At 43.5% G+C, this 20,203-nt stretch overlaps 1 protein-coding gene and 3 non-coding genes across 9 annotated transcripts in view; all 4 read left to right on the top strand.

Annotated features, from left to right (window-relative positions):
• LOC119159758 (uncharacterized) overlaps nucleotides 1-7,410 on the top strand; it is a 91,889-nt gene extending 84,479 nt beyond the window's left edge. For all 6 annotated transcript variants that reach the window (XM_075891102.1, XM_075891094.1, XM_075891088.1 and 3 more), the window contains one exon: nucleotides 4,160-7,410. In XM_075891102.1, coding sequence (XP_075747217.1) covers nucleotides 4,160-4,309 — 150 coding nt within the window. In that variant the 3' untranslated portion in view covers nucleotides 4,310-7,410. The remainder of the gene's footprint in view (nucleotides 1-4,159) is intronic.
• Nucleotides 7,411-12,256: 4,846 nt separating this feature from the next.
• On the top strand, nucleotides 12,257-12,383 carry LOC119160211 (U5 spliceosomal RNA). Its single transcript, XR_005108286.1, has one exon. It is a non-coding gene; the product is annotated as a U5 spliceosomal RNA (small nuclear RNA).
• Nucleotides 12,384-13,087: 704 nt separating this feature from the next.
• Nucleotides 13,088-13,158, top strand: TRNAG-GCC (transfer RNA glycine (anticodon GCC)). The gene has a single exon. It is a non-coding gene; the product is annotated as a tRNA-Gly (tRNA).
• Nucleotides 13,159-13,609: 451 nt separating this feature from the next.
• Nucleotides 13,610-13,773, top strand: LOC119160191 (U1 spliceosomal RNA). Its single transcript, XR_005108274.1, has one exon. It is a non-coding gene; the product is annotated as a U1 spliceosomal RNA (small nuclear RNA).
• Nucleotides 13,774-20,203: the final 6,430 nt, after the last annotated feature.

The raw sequence follows: 20,203 nt of genomic DNA, 5'->3' as shown, positions 1-20,203 counted from the left end.
GAGAGTTTGTCGCTAGCCGCCTCCCACAGTGCGTTGTCTTCCGTGCCATACAGCGAGTTGCCGATGGAACATTTCTTAAAAGCATTTTCCACCATGGAATCTGGCAAGGAACGTTTGGCGGAAAGCACTCAGCCACAAACAGTCGCAAGCGGAGGCCTCTGTAGACGGCCCGTCTGCGTCTTTGGGTTGCCGCCGGACATCCACTTTTGCTACTCCAGCCGCACTTGGTCCTTGAACGGCTCATTTAGCACAACGTCGATTGGTTGGAGGGTGGACGTCATACCACCTGGTATCACGGTGAGGTTCGTTTTTCCATTGCCCAGTGCGCGCTTCACGGCTTCGGTTGAGTGACCACAAAACGCATCTAACACCAGCATACTGCAAAGACGCCGCAATGCACCTGGCTGACGGTTCCAGACTGCTTGTATCTATTCGAGCTTCATGGCCTCATCTATGTATCCCTTTTTGTTGACGCGAACGACAACACCGGGCGGGAACACTTCCTTCGGCATTCTCTTGCGTTTGAAAATGATGAAGGGCGGAAGCCTTCTACAATCTTCCATGCATGCCAGCATGACGGTGAAGCGCGAGTGCTCGTTGCCAGTGGACAACAGCTTCATATCCTTGGCGCCATGCTGCATGGTCATGGTTGATGAGGGCATGCCAAACCACACGGGAGTCTCATCGGCATTGTCAATATGCCCCATCATGTAGTTGTTTTGTTCCTGAAGCCGGTTAACAAAGCCCTAAAAGTTTATAAGCTTGTCCTCGAACTCGTCTCGAAACTTCTGATGGATGGATGTGCGCCACCGAAAAGAAAATCTTTTGCGTGTCATGAATCGACGCACCCAAGAGTTTGGTGCACGAAACTCTTCTCTTGTGAGCCCAGCTTCACGAGCGAGTTCCACAGCTTTCTTGCGAATGGTATCCATGGTCACTGGCAGCGAGCACGCATGAACTTCCCACAAAAGTTCTCTAGCGTATCCTCCAGCTGTGAATGAACCGCACTTCACCCACGAAATGACATTTTCGAGGATTGCACATCTGCAGCTTCCCTTTCTGCACCCTCCAATAGCGCACACTTTTTTCTGATACACCAAAGTGGCGCTGAGCAGCCATATTCCCATTCGCTTCTGCGAACTCAACAACCTCTAGTTTAAACACAGCTAAGTACAGCCTTCTCGTATAGCTACTCATATTCAGTGAACGAAAAAAGACAACTACTGTCGAAACCGGGTATATCGAACTCGCCAAAAAACGTTTATTAGTTCGATATATGGCATAATTCGATATAGGCTCGGTATAGGTTTTGACACAAAGGCACATAACAAACAAGAAGAAAAGTACTTTATTAATATGGTGGCTTACTTGCATGCCCTACTGTGGAACAAAATAGTCCCGCATTTTTTCTGTGTCAACGACTTCGCTGCCTGCGACAGCACGCACGGCTCCACGTTGTCCAACGAGTCGGAGCAGCTGAGGTCGCAACCTTCCACATTCAAGCAATAGCGCCGGACCAACGCAAGTGCACTAATCACTTCGGAGGATGTAGGCAATGGGCCGTCGTCTATTTCCATATTGCTGTCGCTTTGGCTCGTGGTCGGCACGGCATCTGCAATGTAATCCTCATCCCGTAATTGGCCCATGATGAGGACATCATCGTCTGCACTGACGAACTCGCCGAATGTCGATCCGTCGATAGCACCCGGGAACTCTGCCAGCTCGTTCCAAACTTCGGCGGAAAGACCTGCGGTGTCTTCAGTGCTGTCAGAATATGGGATGTCATCACCAGGCATGCGGAAGCCGGCATGCCTAAAGCAGTTCTGGATCGTCTCCTTCTTGACATCTGCCCACGATCTACTCAACATAGAAATTGCTTCGAGCAAGTCGATCTTAAGCTCCCTGCCGACACGAAGGTTCTGCAGCAGCCTCTCCACCAGGCACTTCCGATAGCCGGCTTTCATTGCGCGTATAACGCCTTGATCCAGTGGTTACAGTACAGACGTAGTGTTCAAGGGCAAAAAAACGCAGCTCGATGTTGCTGAAGGTCGTACTGCAGTGGTGCGATGAACAATTGTCCACGAGCAGGCACAGCTTGCGATTTTCGCCTACTAAATCATCATTCCACGACGATAGCCATCTGCTGAAAAGCTCCCTGGTCATCCACCCTTTTTGAGTTTGCTCGGCAGGTAACTGGAAGCGACAGCGCATTTCAAAAACACCGGTGCCGTGCTTTTCCTGATAACCAGAGGTCGAAGCTTTTTCGATCCGTCTAAATTAGCTGCCAACAGCACGGACACACGAACTTTGTTTGCCTTGCCGCCGCTTGTCTTGTCGCCACGACACGCAAGTGTCTTGTTTGGCAACATTTGCCAAAATAGAGCGGTTTTATCCGCATTGAAGATATCTTGGGCTCTATATCTTGCTGCAATATCTCGCCAGTTTTCCTCGAGCCATTTTTCCACGCTCTCCAGGTCCGCCGCTCTGATTTCACCTGTAACAGCTTTGCCAACGATGTCATGCCGTTCTTTGAACCGCTGAAGCCAGCCCGAACCGCCTTGGAAATCATTCCTGCCAAGCAGAAAAGCAAGGTCCTGGTAGACCGAATGTCCACAAACCACTTGTAAATGGCCGCTTCAACATCTTCGTACACACCAGCGCGCACACATCGGGCGCCACGGGCACCTGGCCTTTTGTCCGACTTGGCCCTGATGTCTGCCTTGTTCTTCAGGATAGTACTCAGGTGCTCCTTGGAATTTTGTACGGGGCGGCGACGTCGGACTTCATTTCACCGCGCTCAACCCGATTGATAATTTCGAGTTTCGCGGCGAACGGCAAATTTTGCCTCTTTGCGCAAGTCACAGAGCACCAACAGGCAACACCACAGACCACGCTGAATCGGCGGCAGCAGGCACACAAGCATAAAGAAAGAAAAAATGGCACTCGCTTCTACCACCTCCGCGCCTCCGAGAAAGCACGAGGACCTCTGATTGGCTGTAAGCACTGCTGAGTGGGCCAGGATTATTTTTTGGAGGGGGGTGTTCTCCCACGCACAACCGGGTCTAACCAATTTTTTCTAGGGTGGCGCCGGCAGTTTTCCCCGCCATCGCGAGGGAAAGCCAACTTGCTGGGGCACTTTTAAGGCACATGGAGTTTGATATATTAGTTTTCGTTGCTATTTTCGTTCGTTAAAACAGTGATTTTTTCTTTGTATACTCAATGTAAACTTACCGTGTTTATGAATTGTTTGATATACGGGATAATTTGATATAAACGGGTTGGATATAGTCGGGCTTGACTGTATAAATGAAACACGATGTCAAGCGGAGCGAGAACTTAGAACAGATTGGAGGCAAATCACGAACACTAAAAAACAGACAAGAGAGGAAAAAAAACAACGTGCTATTGGATTTGAATGCAAATACGGCCATGTTCAGCTTCTCATGCACATGCAAGTGACATGTTGCCAGACAGCGGTGCACTGTCAGCTAGACACAGCTATGTAAGGTGAGGGGCGACTTTAGCTCGTTGTTTTATTGAAAAATATCTCGACTTATATTCCGGCTTATACGGTACGGGCTAAAACAAGACATTATACGTACTACTCAAAACTGTACAGGAAGAATGTAGGGCACTACCCAGCATCACTCGCAGATACAGTGGCAAACGTGGAACATTTCTTGCCAGGCAGATGAACTTCAAAAATTATCTTTGCAGTGCGCTGTGATGAGTTGCATTGGCAAACTCACCCTGGTTCACACATACAGCAATACTGAAGAAAGACGACGCACTAATGGCCGTCACTGTGCAACATCCATTAGTGTAATGCCACATGCAATGCAGAGTTTGTAGGCTTAGTCCTTCCTTCTACACCATGTTTTTTGCCCACTTTAGTTCTCTTTTCTTTCACATATAGTATACATAAATTCAAGCATATGAATAACACCCCTTATACTTTTCGTGGCTTTCTCACCCACCATTGGCTTCACGTAGTTGTGTGTAACGAAAATGTTTATTCCCGATTTTTCGCTTATTCTCGAAACAACATCCTTTAGCATTCTGTACTCCACTGTTTTGCTTAAACAGGATTTGCTGGTTCTCCTTAATAACAGCTTCCTATTACCCCATCTTCGTCCCCGACCCCTTGTTATGCACACAGGGCAACCTTCAGCGCAGCAGGATTGTGCAGGACCAGGTGACAGAAGCGAAGCAGCAGGTACTTAAGGTGCTTGATCACAAGCCTAGAATAGTGGAGATCATCGGCAAATATGTGAGTAAACGGCCGCTCAAGAAGCGAGAGAAGATGTGACTCCTGGCACCCGCCGCTTCATTTTAAACCTCACCACAGCCATTGCCACCCCCATAACGCACGCCTCTGCTGCAGGTTTGTGACCCACCCCGACCGGCTGGGGGGCATGCGCACAGTGTGCACGAACACACGTGTGCATCCACATCGCTTTCCCCGTGTCATCGCAATGCACTGTATACTCCTCATTGCCATTATTGTTTTCTTTTATGTGGTCATGCCTTCATTGTTTGTAAAATAGGGACTTGGCTGGCTGCCTACATCTCGGATAGATACCTCTGTACAAAGATCACTTCAAGAACCGCGTCATTAATACGCAGATGGATGGCACTGCCCGCGGAAAGGCGGTTGGCAAGGGTGAAAGCCGTCTCGACCTTCGCCTGTTTGGCCCATGTTCCGATGTCTCGGTGGTGAAGGGAAGGACCTTAACAGGCCTTACTTCGACACCATGTTACCCAGATGGAACACTCCGGTGCATAGCAATCGAGGGACAGTACTATGTGCCCCCTGCATTGCTCACTAAGATGATGTGGCCAGCCATGGCAATTTGTGAATTATGTTGCTTTCATTCAGCCATGTTTTTTTTTGTTATTGATGTAAAATATACTTTCGTTTTGTTTGTAGCCCATGTTCGTTATATGTTATGAGTTATTTGGCTTAATTGCTCCGTCTTGTGCGTGGAACTCTGATGCACTATTGGTACTACGCTGTGTACCAATGGAGAGGTTGTTTTTACTGGTCAGCTCCCCTTTGCTTTTTTCAGAATTTCCTCTTCTTGCACAACTCCTTCATAACAATCACTGTTGCTTATTCTGTCTCTTCCTGTGCGCCGGTCAGTCACACTATCCGAAAAAAGTCTCGCAGAAAAGGCCTGCTGTGAATTCTGATGTATAGATACTGACTTGCCCGCAATAAGTCAATGCAGACAGCACAAATCAACATTCCTTGCCTCGATAGAAGGTCCTGTCTCTTTCTGTGCAGTTTGATAATTCCGGAGTGTTCAGAAGGTACTTCCTTACACTTGCGCACTCGTGCACTGGCATTAATAGTGTCATCATGTTCAGATTTTACTTGCAACTTGTATGCTGCATGTTTGTTTGTTGTGTAACGTGCATGTAAATATGTATAAGTTGTGAAAATGTGGGCTTGTTTGAACAAGCCAAAGATTGACAACCGTTGCGCGAATGATAGTCTCTATCGATGCTCATAAACGGTCATGTTGTGTTGCAAGAGGGATGCATATGTCTGTGGCAAAGGACACTTGGCATAGCTACAATGCATGATAAAATCTTTACTGTTGCAAAGAATAATGACCGAAGTAAGTACGCCTGAAATGGTTTGAGCATAAAGCAAGAGAGTCTATACCTCACAGGGAGGAAACGTTTTTTAACTTAAAATGCTGTGGCACTTGACTGCTTGAATAACCAAGTTTAGGTGGTGCAGACTATAGCTTGTGTGGATTTAAAGATAAAGTCTGAATTGTGGAAGGCTACAAGTGTGTGAGTGAACAAATGCAAAGTCAGGTGAATCAGTTGCAAATTTTGTTTAGATGCCACCTTGCCAAGACGGGGCACTATCACTTTAATAATGCCTCTTTAGAAATGCATGGGAATATTATTTTAGCAAGTGTATAACTTTCTTTCAGAATGCTACCATAATTTTCATTTAACAAAGCTTTATTATCACCCTTGTTGCTATGCCTGCTAATGGCTTTCCCTGTAAAACTTGTTCTGCTTTAATGAGCATCATGATGAATGCTGTAAATGTCGAAAGATTGATGAAAGCTCTGTTTGCGTTGCATGTACGGACAGTGGATGTATAACATAGATTACGATGTTATCTTTACACCTATCTCTTGTTATCACTTCTGCCTGCTAGTCCCAAAAAATGCCATAGCCATCTTTTCAGGCCATTATTGCTTCACTGTGCAGATTTCGTGATAAAAGGGGTCATATTTGGAATTGTTGTGGTTGAAAAACTGCCTTATACAAAGGGCCCTTGTGCCAAGATTTTAAGTATGTTGTTTTGCTATCTTCTCTTACCTGCCAACACAATGGGTCCATGTGGCAAGTTTTTAGACGCAAGCTTCACGAATGCTGAAACAAATTGTTTTCAGCGGTACTTTTCAGGCCTTCACGCTGCCCTCGGGTTGATGATGGATTTATGAGAAAGACCTTGGTCGTGTGTGACCATTCTCATGAACAAGTATTTTCAGGCCTTCACGCTGCCCTCGTGTTGATGATGGATTTATGAGAAAGACCTTGGTTGTGTGTGACCATTCTCATGCACAATTCTTTTTTTTTCTTCTTTTAAGCTTCCAAAAGGGAAATGGTTCAGGTATTGCCTGCCAACCTGTTTCTCATTGAACACCAGTGAAACTAGGCTCTTGTAACATAGGCAATAACGTCTGACGCAAGGGCGCTCAGTGACTCGTGTTTTATAAAGCGCATTAAATTATTCTGTTCATCGCTTGCGTGTGCGTGGTTACACTCTTGTACACATTGCCTTGGTTGCTGTCAGCTGTATGCACACCATTCGTATTGTTTTCTTGCATTGTATAAAGTATCATTACTCTCATATATATATATATATATCTACATGCACGTGCACACATGTAGTTGCTTCAGTGCACTAGAAGCTAGACGCAGAAAATGGAGTATGGAAAGCAAATATTATTTACTTTATCTTCGGGATTTTAGTCTTTGTGTTATATAAAATATTTTTGCTTATCTACTGCCCATCTTGATAAGGTTACATCAGAATGAATTGTATCGATCCCGGGTTTCTCTCTTGAATTTTCGAAAAGACCATGTCTTTTTGTTTTCCTTGTACAGATTTTCGTCATCGCTTTTGCAGATTGTTGTGTACATTGTTTTAGTGTAACAGTTTAACTTTTAAGTGCTGACATCAACTTTTGTACATGTGCGAGTTTCATTTATGGAATTCTGCCATTGTCATTGTTCGTGGTCTTCTGAAATGTATTCAATTCCTTTGTGAACGCGAATGTTAATATACGCCATGCAAGAAGTCTGCCGCCTTGCACTTTGTCATATTTCACTGTGTACAGACTGTACATTAAAAATGACTGAATCAGAAACCCACAATGATTGTCTTTCTTACTGCTCTGCTACACTACTGAACACATGTGCAGAACCTCGGGATTGTGTGCTGAATAGCATATGCATACTATGTCAAGGGAACAGTATAGCATAAGCTATATTCCAAATGGGCAGATGCTGGTTGAAGTGTCAACAATGCACTTTGGTGATGACTACTTAGTGATAACGATAGTATACGCATGCAGTGCTCATATGCTGTAGTTTAAATACCATCTGATTATTTTAAGGTATGTCACTTCCTTCAAAAACGCGTTTCTTGCAAAAAAAAAAAAAAGCTTTGGGGGGATTTTCTATTTTTGAGCTCTTTATCCATTCAAGAATGCTTAGAGAAAAAGTTATGTAGCTATCTTGAGTCACTAAAAAAATATCGCCATTTTTTCAACCCATACTGAATGCATCCGAAACCAAAACTGAATGTTTCCAATTCCACAACACCTACCATCTCGTCATAAATATTTTTTGTATACATATTACGTAATGTTGAGTTATCTAAGTAAGCTTTTGGAAAATCACGTTCTCATTTTATTTCAAAATTTTCACTACTACGCGGGAGCACTCTATTAATATATCTGTGCACGTTTGCATTCCGCAGTTAGTGTTGTTTTCCATGGCATTTTCAGTTCTTGAACTTAGTTCTTGCTGAAAAACAACTAAGTTCCGATAGTCATGAAACATGGTTAAGTATGAGACAAAAAAGAAGCGTAAACACAAGTTACCAATTCAATACTCCAAGCGTGGACCCACTGTGGAGCACGGGTATGCAAGTCGCCTAAAGACAAAAAATGACCTAGGAAGAAAATACCTTTTTTGTCTATCTCAAAAAAAAAAAAAAAAGCTTGTACCACTTCAAAAAATCTAGTCAATTTCAGGCGTATTGAATGCTTCTTCTTTGCATGGACATTCGGATCAAATCTCTAAAGCCCTTTTTTTTTTTCAAAAGATGAATTTTTTTGCATCCTGGTGTTACGCAAGCAATGGTAACTCTGCTTCTAACCAATATTTTCAAAAAAATTGCGTGCTGTTTCTTTTTAGGTTGAGCTGTGCATTCAAGCAGTATTGATACCAAATGATAACTTTTTGTAAAATGGCCAATTGCATACAAAATAAACTTGCCAATATCAGCTTTTTTATTCTTTTTATGATAAAGTGCCCAAGCTTGAAGATGTGATGATTGTTGCGGTTATATGCACAGGTATTGTGCTCACAGCCTAGTCGCGTCTGAGTGGCACTAAAAGTTTTCTAGTTATCACTGTTGGCACAACATGAGTATTTGGCACTATTTTATTTTTATAAATTTAATTTTTTACATTTCTAGCTATTTTAACATCTTAATTTTAATTTTTTGAAGTCCTACAAGCAAAGACTATACTTGTAGCATTTGGACTAAAACTGTAATACTTTTTCTCGCAGGTGTTGACCTACCTTAAATGCGGTATATGCACTTGTCAAGGTAGGTTGTGTGAAACTGGAGGAGGAGTTGAGAATTAAAAATTAGAGGAAAGAATGAGGGGTGGGTGGGGATGGCTCTTGCGTTGACTCGGAAGGCCTGTGTGACAATATGCCTGGCAATTCTTATCTGAATGGTTGTGATGAAAAATGCTAAATTATAATGCTTCAACACCGTTGAGCATCGTAAATTATAAGAGTTCATACATTCAAGCCTCAATTGAGTAAGGTTAATTGTGGCAGATTCAATGCATATACATATAAATCTATGTTTGTAAAAACAAGCTTTTGGGAAGCAGTTATGAAATATGGAAAAGCTTCTTTTATGACACATTTAGTTGCACAGTTATTACATTCCTTCCAGGTGAATCGTCAAGACGAACTACTAAAATGCAGCCCAGGCACCTTTGGATTATACGGGTGCCACACACTTGCTTTTAATCACAATTCTTCACATTTAATCACAGTTGGGCCTGATCGCAATCAGCATTTTTTTCTTCACGCAAGCAGCATCAGGCAGCCAATCACTGTTAAGAGAGTTGACTGAGAGTGTGCGATGTGACACCAGCAATTCACCTCCTATTTTCGTCTATACATTTATTATTTGAGGTCCAGTCCTCAAGATCGTGCAATTGCATATTATCCGAGACCTACCCACTTTCTTCAGCAAGAAGGTATCTAACAAGATGTGCCATAGTTAAGGAAAAGTAATTGAAAGCATTGCATTGTATGTGTATTTATTCAATAAAACTGCGGCCTTGTCGACTTATTTGCTGCACTGGGCATATCAAGGTATCATATCATTTTTCACTGCAGCATTTTGTAGACAAGAGTGGCACATTTGTTGAGGCAGTTAAGATGTACCAGCAAATAAACTACAAGTGTTATTTTGTGTAGGTGCTGGTCCGTTGTAGTGGTTACGATGCTCAGCTGCTGGCCCAAAAATCGCAGGCTCAATACTGGCTGCGGTGATTGTATTTGGATGGAGGCGAGATGCTAGAGGCTCATACACTGTGATATTTTGGTTCACGTTGGAGACCACCAGATAGCCAGAATTTCTGGAGCCCCCCACTTAATGTGCTTCAATACTGTGTCGTGGTTTTGGCACATAAAACCACAGCCATCGCTTTTGTAGGAGCTACTCTACTCATCAAGATGGCTGCACCCAGCAGTACAATCGAAAGTTTGGGAGAGTTTGCAAACTAAGTTGGGATGATTGGCAACCCCAAATGCTTTGCTCTTTCACACTATAAGTAATTTTATAATATGCATTAAATGAGCATCCCTATCAGCAACATTACTGTAGAAGTGCAGTGATAATTGTGTTACATATGTTCTCTCGCACCACTGCTGCAGCCATAAATGTTTGAGAACCATAATCAGAAGGCTGTTTATTCTACACTGTTGGTAATGTGCAGTCTTTATGATTTGTTGAATATCAAACACTGTCTTTTAGACAAAGCTGATACTTCCAACACGATATCTTGCGACCTATGTGGGGGTGTTCTCAGTGTGAGTCAATTGGCATGCCTCTCAAACACTGTTAATAGTTGTCACAAACTATAAACTGGCCTTTGTGCTACTCGCAAGCTTTGGCTAAATAAAGGTATAAAATCCAAAATCCTTTTAATTATACACTGCACATCTAATTACAAGATTGCACAACACTCGCGGTTTCACACACAGTTTACACCCAGAGCTTACATCTAAAGCCACTTTGTACAGAAATGTTTCTTCTATTTATTCCCATGAAAGACACACCTGTTTAATTTGCTTGCATACTGAATTTGCTTTTTAAGTCGCATAAATTTTCCTGCATATTGAAATGGTCTTGTTAAGTACAGGCATTAGGGTAAGCAGAACTTTTTTCTTTTTTTAATATGACATGTCACCAGCCTCTGTATGGTAACTATTGCAACATTAATGTGTACCAGTGCTATCCCATACGTCTTATCCATGTCTTCCATAGATACCTCACCGACCTCACTACTTTCGGCATTACATTGGAGCATCAAAAACACACCACACTTTTCCTTCTTCAAATACTTTTACACTTTCGAACTCCTTGTCCCAAAATTTAAGTCACCTGATGTCAATATTTTCAGTAAGCCAGTATTCTGTGTTGTAAAAGAATCTCATCTCATGTCAATACTGTCCTTGTAGTTTTGACAGCATGAGTAAGTCAGGTGCTTTCTCTCTATCTATTCTCGCGTGGACTGCATAGAAGCACATATGATGGGCGAGGGGTGATGTCACAGTACGTTTCTAACCAAGTGTGCGATGCAAACCCTAGATGCCTCTTTGAAATCCACGCAGTTCCACATGGCCGAATAAGTTACACGGTGTTATTTCTCACAGGGAAAACCAAAGATGTATTAATGGATGGTAATTAACATATATTTTCGTTATTGCTGCAATTTTTCGCTCATGACCTGCGCAAATAAACTTTTTGATTCACACAAAAAACCGCTAGAAATTAATTTATGCGACCACACATGACACACACACACACACACACACACACAAACGAGAAGAAAAGTATAGACGAAAACCACGCTGCTGAAATGACACTCGATAGTCTAAAAGAGCTCATCACGGTGTCTTTCGTGTGGGCGTCCATTTCAAGTCGCGTTAAGTTGCATCCAGAACAGAGAGGTTACGTAGGACAAAGTCCTGTGACTAATCTGACCGTACGAGACCGTACCGTACGTGACTAGAGAACCACTAATCGAGGTGCCGTTGTCAAGATAGGAAGGAGACGCGGCGCCGAAGCGCTTTGTCCCAGAGTCACACTTAACTCATCAACCCATCATCATCCTACGTCTGTCCCGGCACTGCCTCCCCCTCAGGGATTGGGGGGGGGGGGGGGCGTTTTGTTTGGGGCAGCCGGCCATGCCCTGGAAAGGGGGCCACCGTTCGGCGCCAGGCGCCTAACAGACGCGGCCTGCCTCCCGGCGTACAAGCCACGGAGGCCCGACAAAGGGACTATACTAATCGAGGTTCATTACATTCGTCACTAACGCCGACACACTGGCTCTGTTTGCTCACTTTCGTTTACAGTTTTCTTCAACGTTACTAGAACGTTGGTTTTCTTTTTGACCGCGTGCTTGCGCCATCTATTGACTCACAACGTATGATCGCGTCTGAAAACAATGGTAGCGCAATATTGCTATCTTAAAATTAAATTCCTTGCTTGCATACACGTTTATTATATTCATATCAGTTAAAAGATGTGATTTAAATGAACTGGTAAATAAAAAAACATTAAGTTTTACGTACAAATTTTGGCTTATTTGACAAAATATTGCTTTCAATGTAAAAGAGTACTGGTTCTTCTGGCAAGGCCTTTGTAAGTGAGGTGTCTAACCGCGTTCGTTGCCAGTCATTGCTCAGGCCTCACCTCAGGTGTTTCGAATTAATCTTTCGCCTTTTACTAAAGATTACCGTGGGGTGGGGCACTCCAATGAGCCTATAGGCCAATTTTTGGGAGGCCTTGCCCGTTTGGGCAGGGCCTAATGTTGAAATCGAAAGTCAGATACTCAAGCAGGTGGTTCACGCATAACTTATGCGGTGATCCGGCGGGGAGTTCTTGCTTGATATGCCCGGAACGAGTGCTGGTGCCAACGTTGTCGTGTTCTGGGTTATCACTTATCGATCAATGGAGAAATCAGCAAAAAAGCTCTATTAATTTCATTCATTACGTTAATTTCGATTATAACATTTAGTTAAGTATCCGGAGATGTACAGCTTCTGCTGATTGTGATAAGGCCCCGTTGTGACACTTTTCTGTTCTCGGCCAGCATTTTTTTTTTCTTGAGCCTTGTGCTTCATGCTATGGTCTCTAGAATGTATTCTAAGGACTATGTGATGCTTGTGCGTACATTTTTCTTCTTCCATGGTAAGCTTTCTCAAAATAACTGTGCTGCTTACTTGACTGCTAAAAACAGCCAAATTGAGTAACTTCCGTGTTGTCCGGCAGTTAACTCTTCGCTAGAAAATTTTCGCTTGTTACATAAAAGTTTCGCATCTAAATGCTCAATGTAATCGATATACGCGCGTAATATTTGATCTGATTGACCATCTTTGTATACCTTAGCCCATTTTGCGATAATGAAGTTCCTGCAGCCCTGTACATTTGTACATGTGAGGCGCAAATGTACGCCTACACGACTTTACTACGTCTCCCACATTTGCATAAAAGTGTTTGTGTAGCATTGCGTCGGTGGTTCAGTGGTAGAATACTCGCCTGCCACGCGGGTGGCCCGGGTTCGATTCCCGGCCGACGCAGTTTTTTCTTTTATATTTTGTTTTTATTTTATTGATTTGTTTTGTTTGCCAAGGTAATGCCATAACATTTTTTTTCTTCGCGATCACAATTGGATATTTAGGATTTCAGGACAGCTAGTCCGATGAATCGTACGTCCTGTTCATGACCATTAGACAGATACAAATTACCACTGCAGTGGCGCCTCTGGTGGTGTACAGAATGTTCTCGCTGGTTCTGCGAATGCTGGAGTGATACCCGCTCAAATTTCAAGCCTTTATCAATATTTGTGTGAGCGAAAACCAATTTGATATAACAGGACTGTGTGAATTTGTGGACTGGGTGTTCTCAATGCGATGGCTTCACATATTCAAATTAAAAAAGAGGAGAAACCTTACGTCATCTTCCACAAGTCCCATGCGCTTCCTAGCGGGTCGCTATCAGTGGGTACCGAGTTCAAAACGATCCATAGGCATACTTACCTGGTGCCGGGGCTACCGTGATCAACTAGGCGGTGCCCCCAGGGAGAGGCGCGGGCATTGCACTGCGCTCGTGCTGACCCCTGCCACTACCCCAAACTGGGGCAGATGGGGCATGCAATTTTTGGTAGTGGGGGACTGCGTTCGCGCTATCCCCCTAATATTGTATCGAAAGAAAGATTCCGAGTACTTAATACCGCAGAAACCCTATCAGTTTAGAGAATGGAAGCTGTGCCTGTGGTCTGTTGTATCTCAATATCATGCAAATACGTAGCGGCGGCGTACTGAACTGCCATACCGCGAGGCTAGATGGCACGGGTAGGACTATCATAATCAATAAACGGACGCGTTTTTTTTTTTTTTTGCAGGGGGGGTGGTTCGCGCTGCTCGCTTCCTCTGGTATTTTCTTTTTCGTTGCTAAATCGCGCTTCGCGTCTGTAATTATCGCCAGGTGACCTAGTTGGCTTCGACTGGCAAAAAACAACGTCAATCAAGTAAGGTTTGCATCGTTTATTGCGAGTGTCCAAGCCGGTACAACCAAATGTACACGGTCGGGTCCGAACAAAACAAGTCACTCATACATATTGAAAGCTTTCAATCCATGTGTAAAGACTCTTGGAAAGCTAACAAGCATATGCATATTACTGAACATCGAGATCGCTGAATGAGCGTCGGTCTCATCGTGTTGCGGCGTTCGAGTTTAATAGCGTGGCTTCAAGACAAGGGTCGGATTCTGCCGTCAGATGCGGCGCTTGCCCTGTAGTGTTGATCTTCAAGTGAAGTGAATGCATGATGCGGAACCGGAAAGGAAACTTGGACATTGCCGATAAATAGCTCGAAAATTGAGAGCAATGTAGTTTTGCTAAATTTGTTAAATAAGCGATTGCGGATGCGTGCATTTCTGAATCTTTCTCGCTCTGCAATGCTACATTGAGTACTTCACAATTCTGCAATGTCGCGTCGTGTCGAGAGCGTAGGCACTAGTTTAATACTCAGTCGTGAGCCAATATCATAGGTATTATATATTTAGGGGATGGGCCTAAAATATTTCAGGCTTGCTACATTTCTTGTTAGAGTTAAGTTACAAAGTTACCACAGCTAGAATTTCTCGTCGCAGGTAATGACCAGTCTGCTAAGTATGCAGCGAACACGTATGCTAAAGGGACATTTATGAGGTGTGTGCTTACAGATCGAAAAAGCCCAATTCTAAGAAAATAAGCTTCAGGTATGCATTGTACAACTTTGTTATCTGTACATCTTTGTTGGTACCCTTACAACACACTATCTGCTCAGCCTTGAGCACAATCTCTTTTTTTTTTTTTTGCATAGACATATCCATAGAACTTCAGTACTCTCTTACAAGCAACCACTCCTCAAATCAATTGGTGGTACATGATGTGTATCTGTCCGAATACTGGATCAATAAAGGTCACATTTATTACACACTTGTTATTGTATTTATTTTTGTGTATACTTGAGGTTGAAAATGAAGTTGTTTTCTCCCTGCTACTTTTAGAGGTTAGGACTTGAAATACGTACTATCTTGCAGTGTGGCTGTATAGACAAGCGAAGATCATGTATGTTTCAACTACCTGTGCAATTTCCTAGATTTTTTTTTTTTTTTGCATGACCGTAGTGCACAGAATTACACTTCGTAGTGGTAGACACTATAGTTATGACAACTTAATTTAAACAGAAGCAGATGTGCACAAAGAAGTCTGGAACGTTTTTCTGCAAAAAAAAAAAAAAAAATCCCAGTACCACATGCAATGAACACAATCTTGCTCCTCATGACAGCATTCACGTCTTTGAGGAAGCTGTGCTGCAACTGCTCATCACCTTTATGATTTATTATTTTAGGAGCCCATTGAACATATGTGCAAAGCTAAAGCAATTGAGTGCAGTCTTACGAGCTTTGGTGCATCATTTTGTAAACTTGTATGAGCTAAACACAGTTAATTAAAACAGAACAGTTCTGGGTGTTGTTGGTAAACTGTCACAAGGCACAACTAAATGTCGGAAAGCCCGTTAATGCCCATCACTGTGGGTGTGTTCGTTATGTAGTGCAATTAATAATTTCCGATGATTCACATGCCAACTATGAAGTGATCGTGAGTCGTACAGTAGTAGGCAAATTAGGTTGATTCTGACTTCCAGGGGTTCAAACAAATGGCAATGTAGGCTCACGGGAAACGAGACTGCTTGTCGAAGCATTTGCTTTGACCTCTTATGTTAACACATTTTTCATATTTTCCAGCTTCCATCTTTTAAGGGTCAGTTTAGTTCACCTGCACCAATCCGAACTGGTTCACAGCTGTGCACGAGAAGTTCAGAACTTGTGCTGCAGAAGTTGTGCGGTGCGGCATCACAAGTGAATGACAAGGTGCCGACAAGGTGGAATCGTTATTTTTGTTCGCTTAATTTAATGAGGTGCAAACATCTTGGCAAAACACGCCGGATTTATAGGGGTGGGTACAGCACCTACGTCTAATGCTATGTTGTTTGTTTAGCTGTCCGAGCGGCTGCACCAAACCAGCGCCGTCAGAGCAGAAGGTACCGGAAAGTCATGAAATAGTTTTGGTGCTGTACCTCTCCTGCGCTTTTTGAAATGAATGGCAAGATTTCGAAGATGCCATTGCTGCGCCACTGAAACGAATGGCGAGGTGCAGCACTTTGTAAAATGGATCATGTGGTGCAGGCGAATCGAACAAACCCTTAAGCACACAAGTGTCTTAGCGTTTCACCCCCATCGAAATATGGCTACAGTGGCTGGGATCAAACAGTATGTTGTTGAGCTCAGCAGCGCCACACAATCTAACTAATAGTGTTACAGTTTCAACATTATTGAAGTGTAGATTCCATACCACGGTAGGTAGGCAATGCTTGTAGCCAATCTAAAGCACCTCTCCACGATATGCGCGGTAAAACATTCACAAATACAGCATTACATGTGTGAGGTTAGAGATGACCTGTTATAGTGGACATTCAGATGTTTCAACGTGCTTGCAGAGCGGACATTCGGGGGTAGTCATCCTGTCATTGCATGGCAGTCTGGAAAAACAAGTAACATCACCAGATATCAATGCATGAAATCAATGCATAATCAATGCATGAAATTTTCCAAAGTAAACAAATAAAGTCAGTTAATTAGTAAACAGCAGCATTTTATGCATATATGTGGTGGTACCTCATAACACGTATATCACTCAGGGCTGCTTCTTCTCAAGGCATGTCACGTAGCAGGTTCCTTGCCCATTGTACACATTTGCTTCCATGTCAGGTGGGCCAGGAGGCTGTGGCAGAAAAAGAAGTATTTCTCATTTATGTGACGCTTCCTTTGTCACACTATAGGAAAACCAGACCCATAATTATGTGATGTTTCTCAAACGCGACTGCAGTAAATTATTAACTAGTAGGTTTTTTTTTTGCACTAATATATGGGCTAGCTAAGAAGACACATTCGAGGCGACAGTGATTTATTTGCCTTCTTTTATCGCAACGGCCTGGTTGGTGTTACCTGGTGATAGAATTTCAGAATGAACTATTGAGTTAGCGACTCGTTCCACCGCGAAGCCATGCACGCCGCATGTGACGCACGTTTTTCCGGTTGAGACGTTAAAACTTTTAAAATTTAATATTGCAATGCGCTGCCACCGTGGGACGCCTACGTAGTCATAGGATAAAAAATACATATGTTGAAATGAACCAACTAGCCCCGCAAGCAACCATCCTTAAAAAACTGAAGTGGTTTCTACTCACCGGCCCGGGCTTGCAACGGGTGTTCATCCGATGAAAGCTTCGACGGTCGCTTCGTTCCCCGAAAGTCACTTGAATTCCCTTCGCGAAAGCATTTGAACGAGTCAAATAAACAGAATGCGAAAGAATGTGCCGGTCGGCAGAGGCTCGAAATATTTACAGCGAAACGAAACAGTCCGAGACACATCCGAACGTACCGCCAGCCGTTACCTGCCATCGCAACCGTTGCAGGCCCCGGAAACTCTCAAGTTCAAGTGCTCACCTGTAGGGGGCAAAAAAATGAACCGCGGCGTGTTTCTGCTTTAAACACCCAGAGTGCATCTACTAACCTCTCCCGCCACTCGCGCTATTGCACTTTCTTGTAGAAGCGCCTTCGTCGAGGCCAAAATTTATTTTAAAATGAACAAACACTACATGTTTGCGTACCGCTACACATAAAAAACATTTTTTTGTTTGAGCAAGTAGTTTTTCTTAAACATGTGCTGCGTCATCAACTTTTTTTAATAGTTTTTACTCCAGCTGACTCAACGTCAGTAGCAGCCTATCGACATCATTATACTCATTTCAAAGTTTGCGGCGGCGGCGGCAGCCAACGGTTGTGATGGCAGGTAACGGCTGGGGCATTGGGTAAATTGTGTCCCCCTGCCTTACAACCTTCTTGATTGGTATTCTGTTGCTTTCTTTATAAAGCAGTGTGGTAGCAGTTGATCCCCTGTAGATTTCTTCCAGGATGTTTATATATACTTCATCGACGCCCTGATTCCGCAGTGTCTGCATGACGGCTGATATTTCTACTGAATCAAACGCCTTCTCGTAATCGATGAAGGCTATGTATAGTGGTTCGTTATATTTTGAGCATTTCTCCATTACCTGATTGATAGTATGAATGTGGTCGATTGTTGAGTAGCCTGTTCAAAATCCTGCTTGTTCCTTTGGTTGACAGAATTCTAATGTTTTCTTTACTCTGTTAGCAATTACCTTTGTAAATTGCTTGTATACTACAGAGAGCAAGATGATCGGCCTGTAATTCTTCTAGTCCTTGTCATCTCATTTCTTATGTATTGAGATGATGTTAGCGTTCTTCCGAGACTCTGGTACTCTTCCCGTCAAGAGACACCTCGTAAACAGGGTGGCTAGTTTTTTTAACACAATCTGTCCTCCATCTTTCAGCAGATCTGATGTTACTTGATCCTCACCAGCAGTATTGCCTCTTTGCATGCTCTCCAAAGCTTGTCTGACTTCTTCTATCATCTGGGTTACCGCTGGTTCTTATAGTATTAAATTCGTGGTTGTCCCGGCTACTGTACAGATCTCTGTAAAACTCCTCCGCTATTTTAACTATCCAATCCATATTGGTAGTTATTTTGCCTTCTTTTTCCCATAGTGCATGCATCCGATTTTTGCCTATCCCAAGTTTCCTCTTCACTGCTTTGGCGCTTCCTCCGTTTTGCGGAGCGTGTTCGATTCTCTCCATGTTATACCTCCTTACATCGGATACCTTACGCCTATTAATCAACTTCGAAAGCTCTGCCAGTTCTGTTTTGTCTGTTGTATTTGAGACTTTCATGATTTGAGGCTTCTTAATGAGATTCTTCGTTTCCTCGGAAAGCTTGCCATGTGTCCTGTCTAACTACCCTGCCTCCAACTTCTACTGTACACTACGTAATGATACTCGTCAGATTATCATTCATTGTACCTACGCTAAGGTTGGTTTCCTCATTAAGTGCCGAGGACCTGTTCTGAAGCGAGACTGAATTCCTGTAATTTCCCTGTCAGTGCTAGCTCATTGATTGGCTTCTTGCGTATCAGTTTCTGTCGTTCCTTTCTCAACTCTTGGTGAATTCGAGACCGTACCATTCACTGCATCGTGCCTTGCCAACCACTTCCACAACCTGCACGATGCCTGGGTGTGCACTCATTATAAATTATATTTCGTTCTTATTTTCGCCATTAGGGCTCCTCCATGTCCACTTGCGGTTTTCTCGTTTTCGGTAGAAGGTATTCAAAATCCGTAAATTATTGCGTTCTGCAAATTCTACTAGTAGCTCTCCTCTGGCGTTTCTAGTACCGATGCCATAATCTTTTACTGCCTGGTCTCCAGCCTGCTTATTCCCTACCTTTGCATTAAAGACTCTCATCAGTATAGTACCATCAGCATAGTATAGTATACCTTACTCATTGCCGATTCCACGGCTTCATAGAAGCTTTCAACTGAAGCGTCATCATGGCTGGATGTAGGCGCGTAAGCCGAGTACTGCTCTCATCTTGTATCTTTTATTCAGTTTAATTACGATTCCTACCACCCTTTCATTAATGCTATAGTATTCCTCTATGTTGCCAGCTATGTTTCTTTGAATTAGGAACCCCACTCCCAGTTCTCTTCTGTCAGCCAAGCCCCTATAGCAAAGGACGTGACCATTCTGTAGCACCGTATAGGCCTCATCTGTTCTCCTAACCTCACTGAGCCCTATTATATCCCATTTAACACCCTCTAGCTCCTCGAGTAGTACAGCTAGACTTCCCTCACTAGATAAGGTTCTAGCGTTAAACGTTGCCAAGTTCAGGTTCCAATAGGGGCCTGTCCGGAACCAGAGATTCTTAGCACCCTCTGCTGCGTTGCAGATCTGACCGCCGCCGTGGTCAGTTGCTTCGCAGCTGCTGGGGACTGAGGGCCGTGAGTTATTTGACGTATGCATGTGGGAGGTAGTGGCGAGATACTGCACCAGGGTGGCCAATCTTTCTCTGGTGAGGGAGTGCGTTCCCGGCGGTGGTTGCCGGAGAGGCCGCACCCCAGGCCTCTTAATGCAGTTCCATCACCACGCGGATGTCTTTT

This window comes from Rhipicephalus microplus, chromosome 1 (assembly GCF_043290135.1).
Source record: "Rhipicephalus microplus isolate Deutch F79 chromosome 1, USDA_Rmic, whole genome shotgun sequence".
In the NCBI taxonomy this organism is placed as follows: Eukaryota; Metazoa; Arthropoda; class Arachnida; order Ixodida; family Ixodidae; genus Rhipicephalus; species Rhipicephalus microplus.
This window is presented reverse-complemented; position numbering and strand designations above follow the sequence as displayed.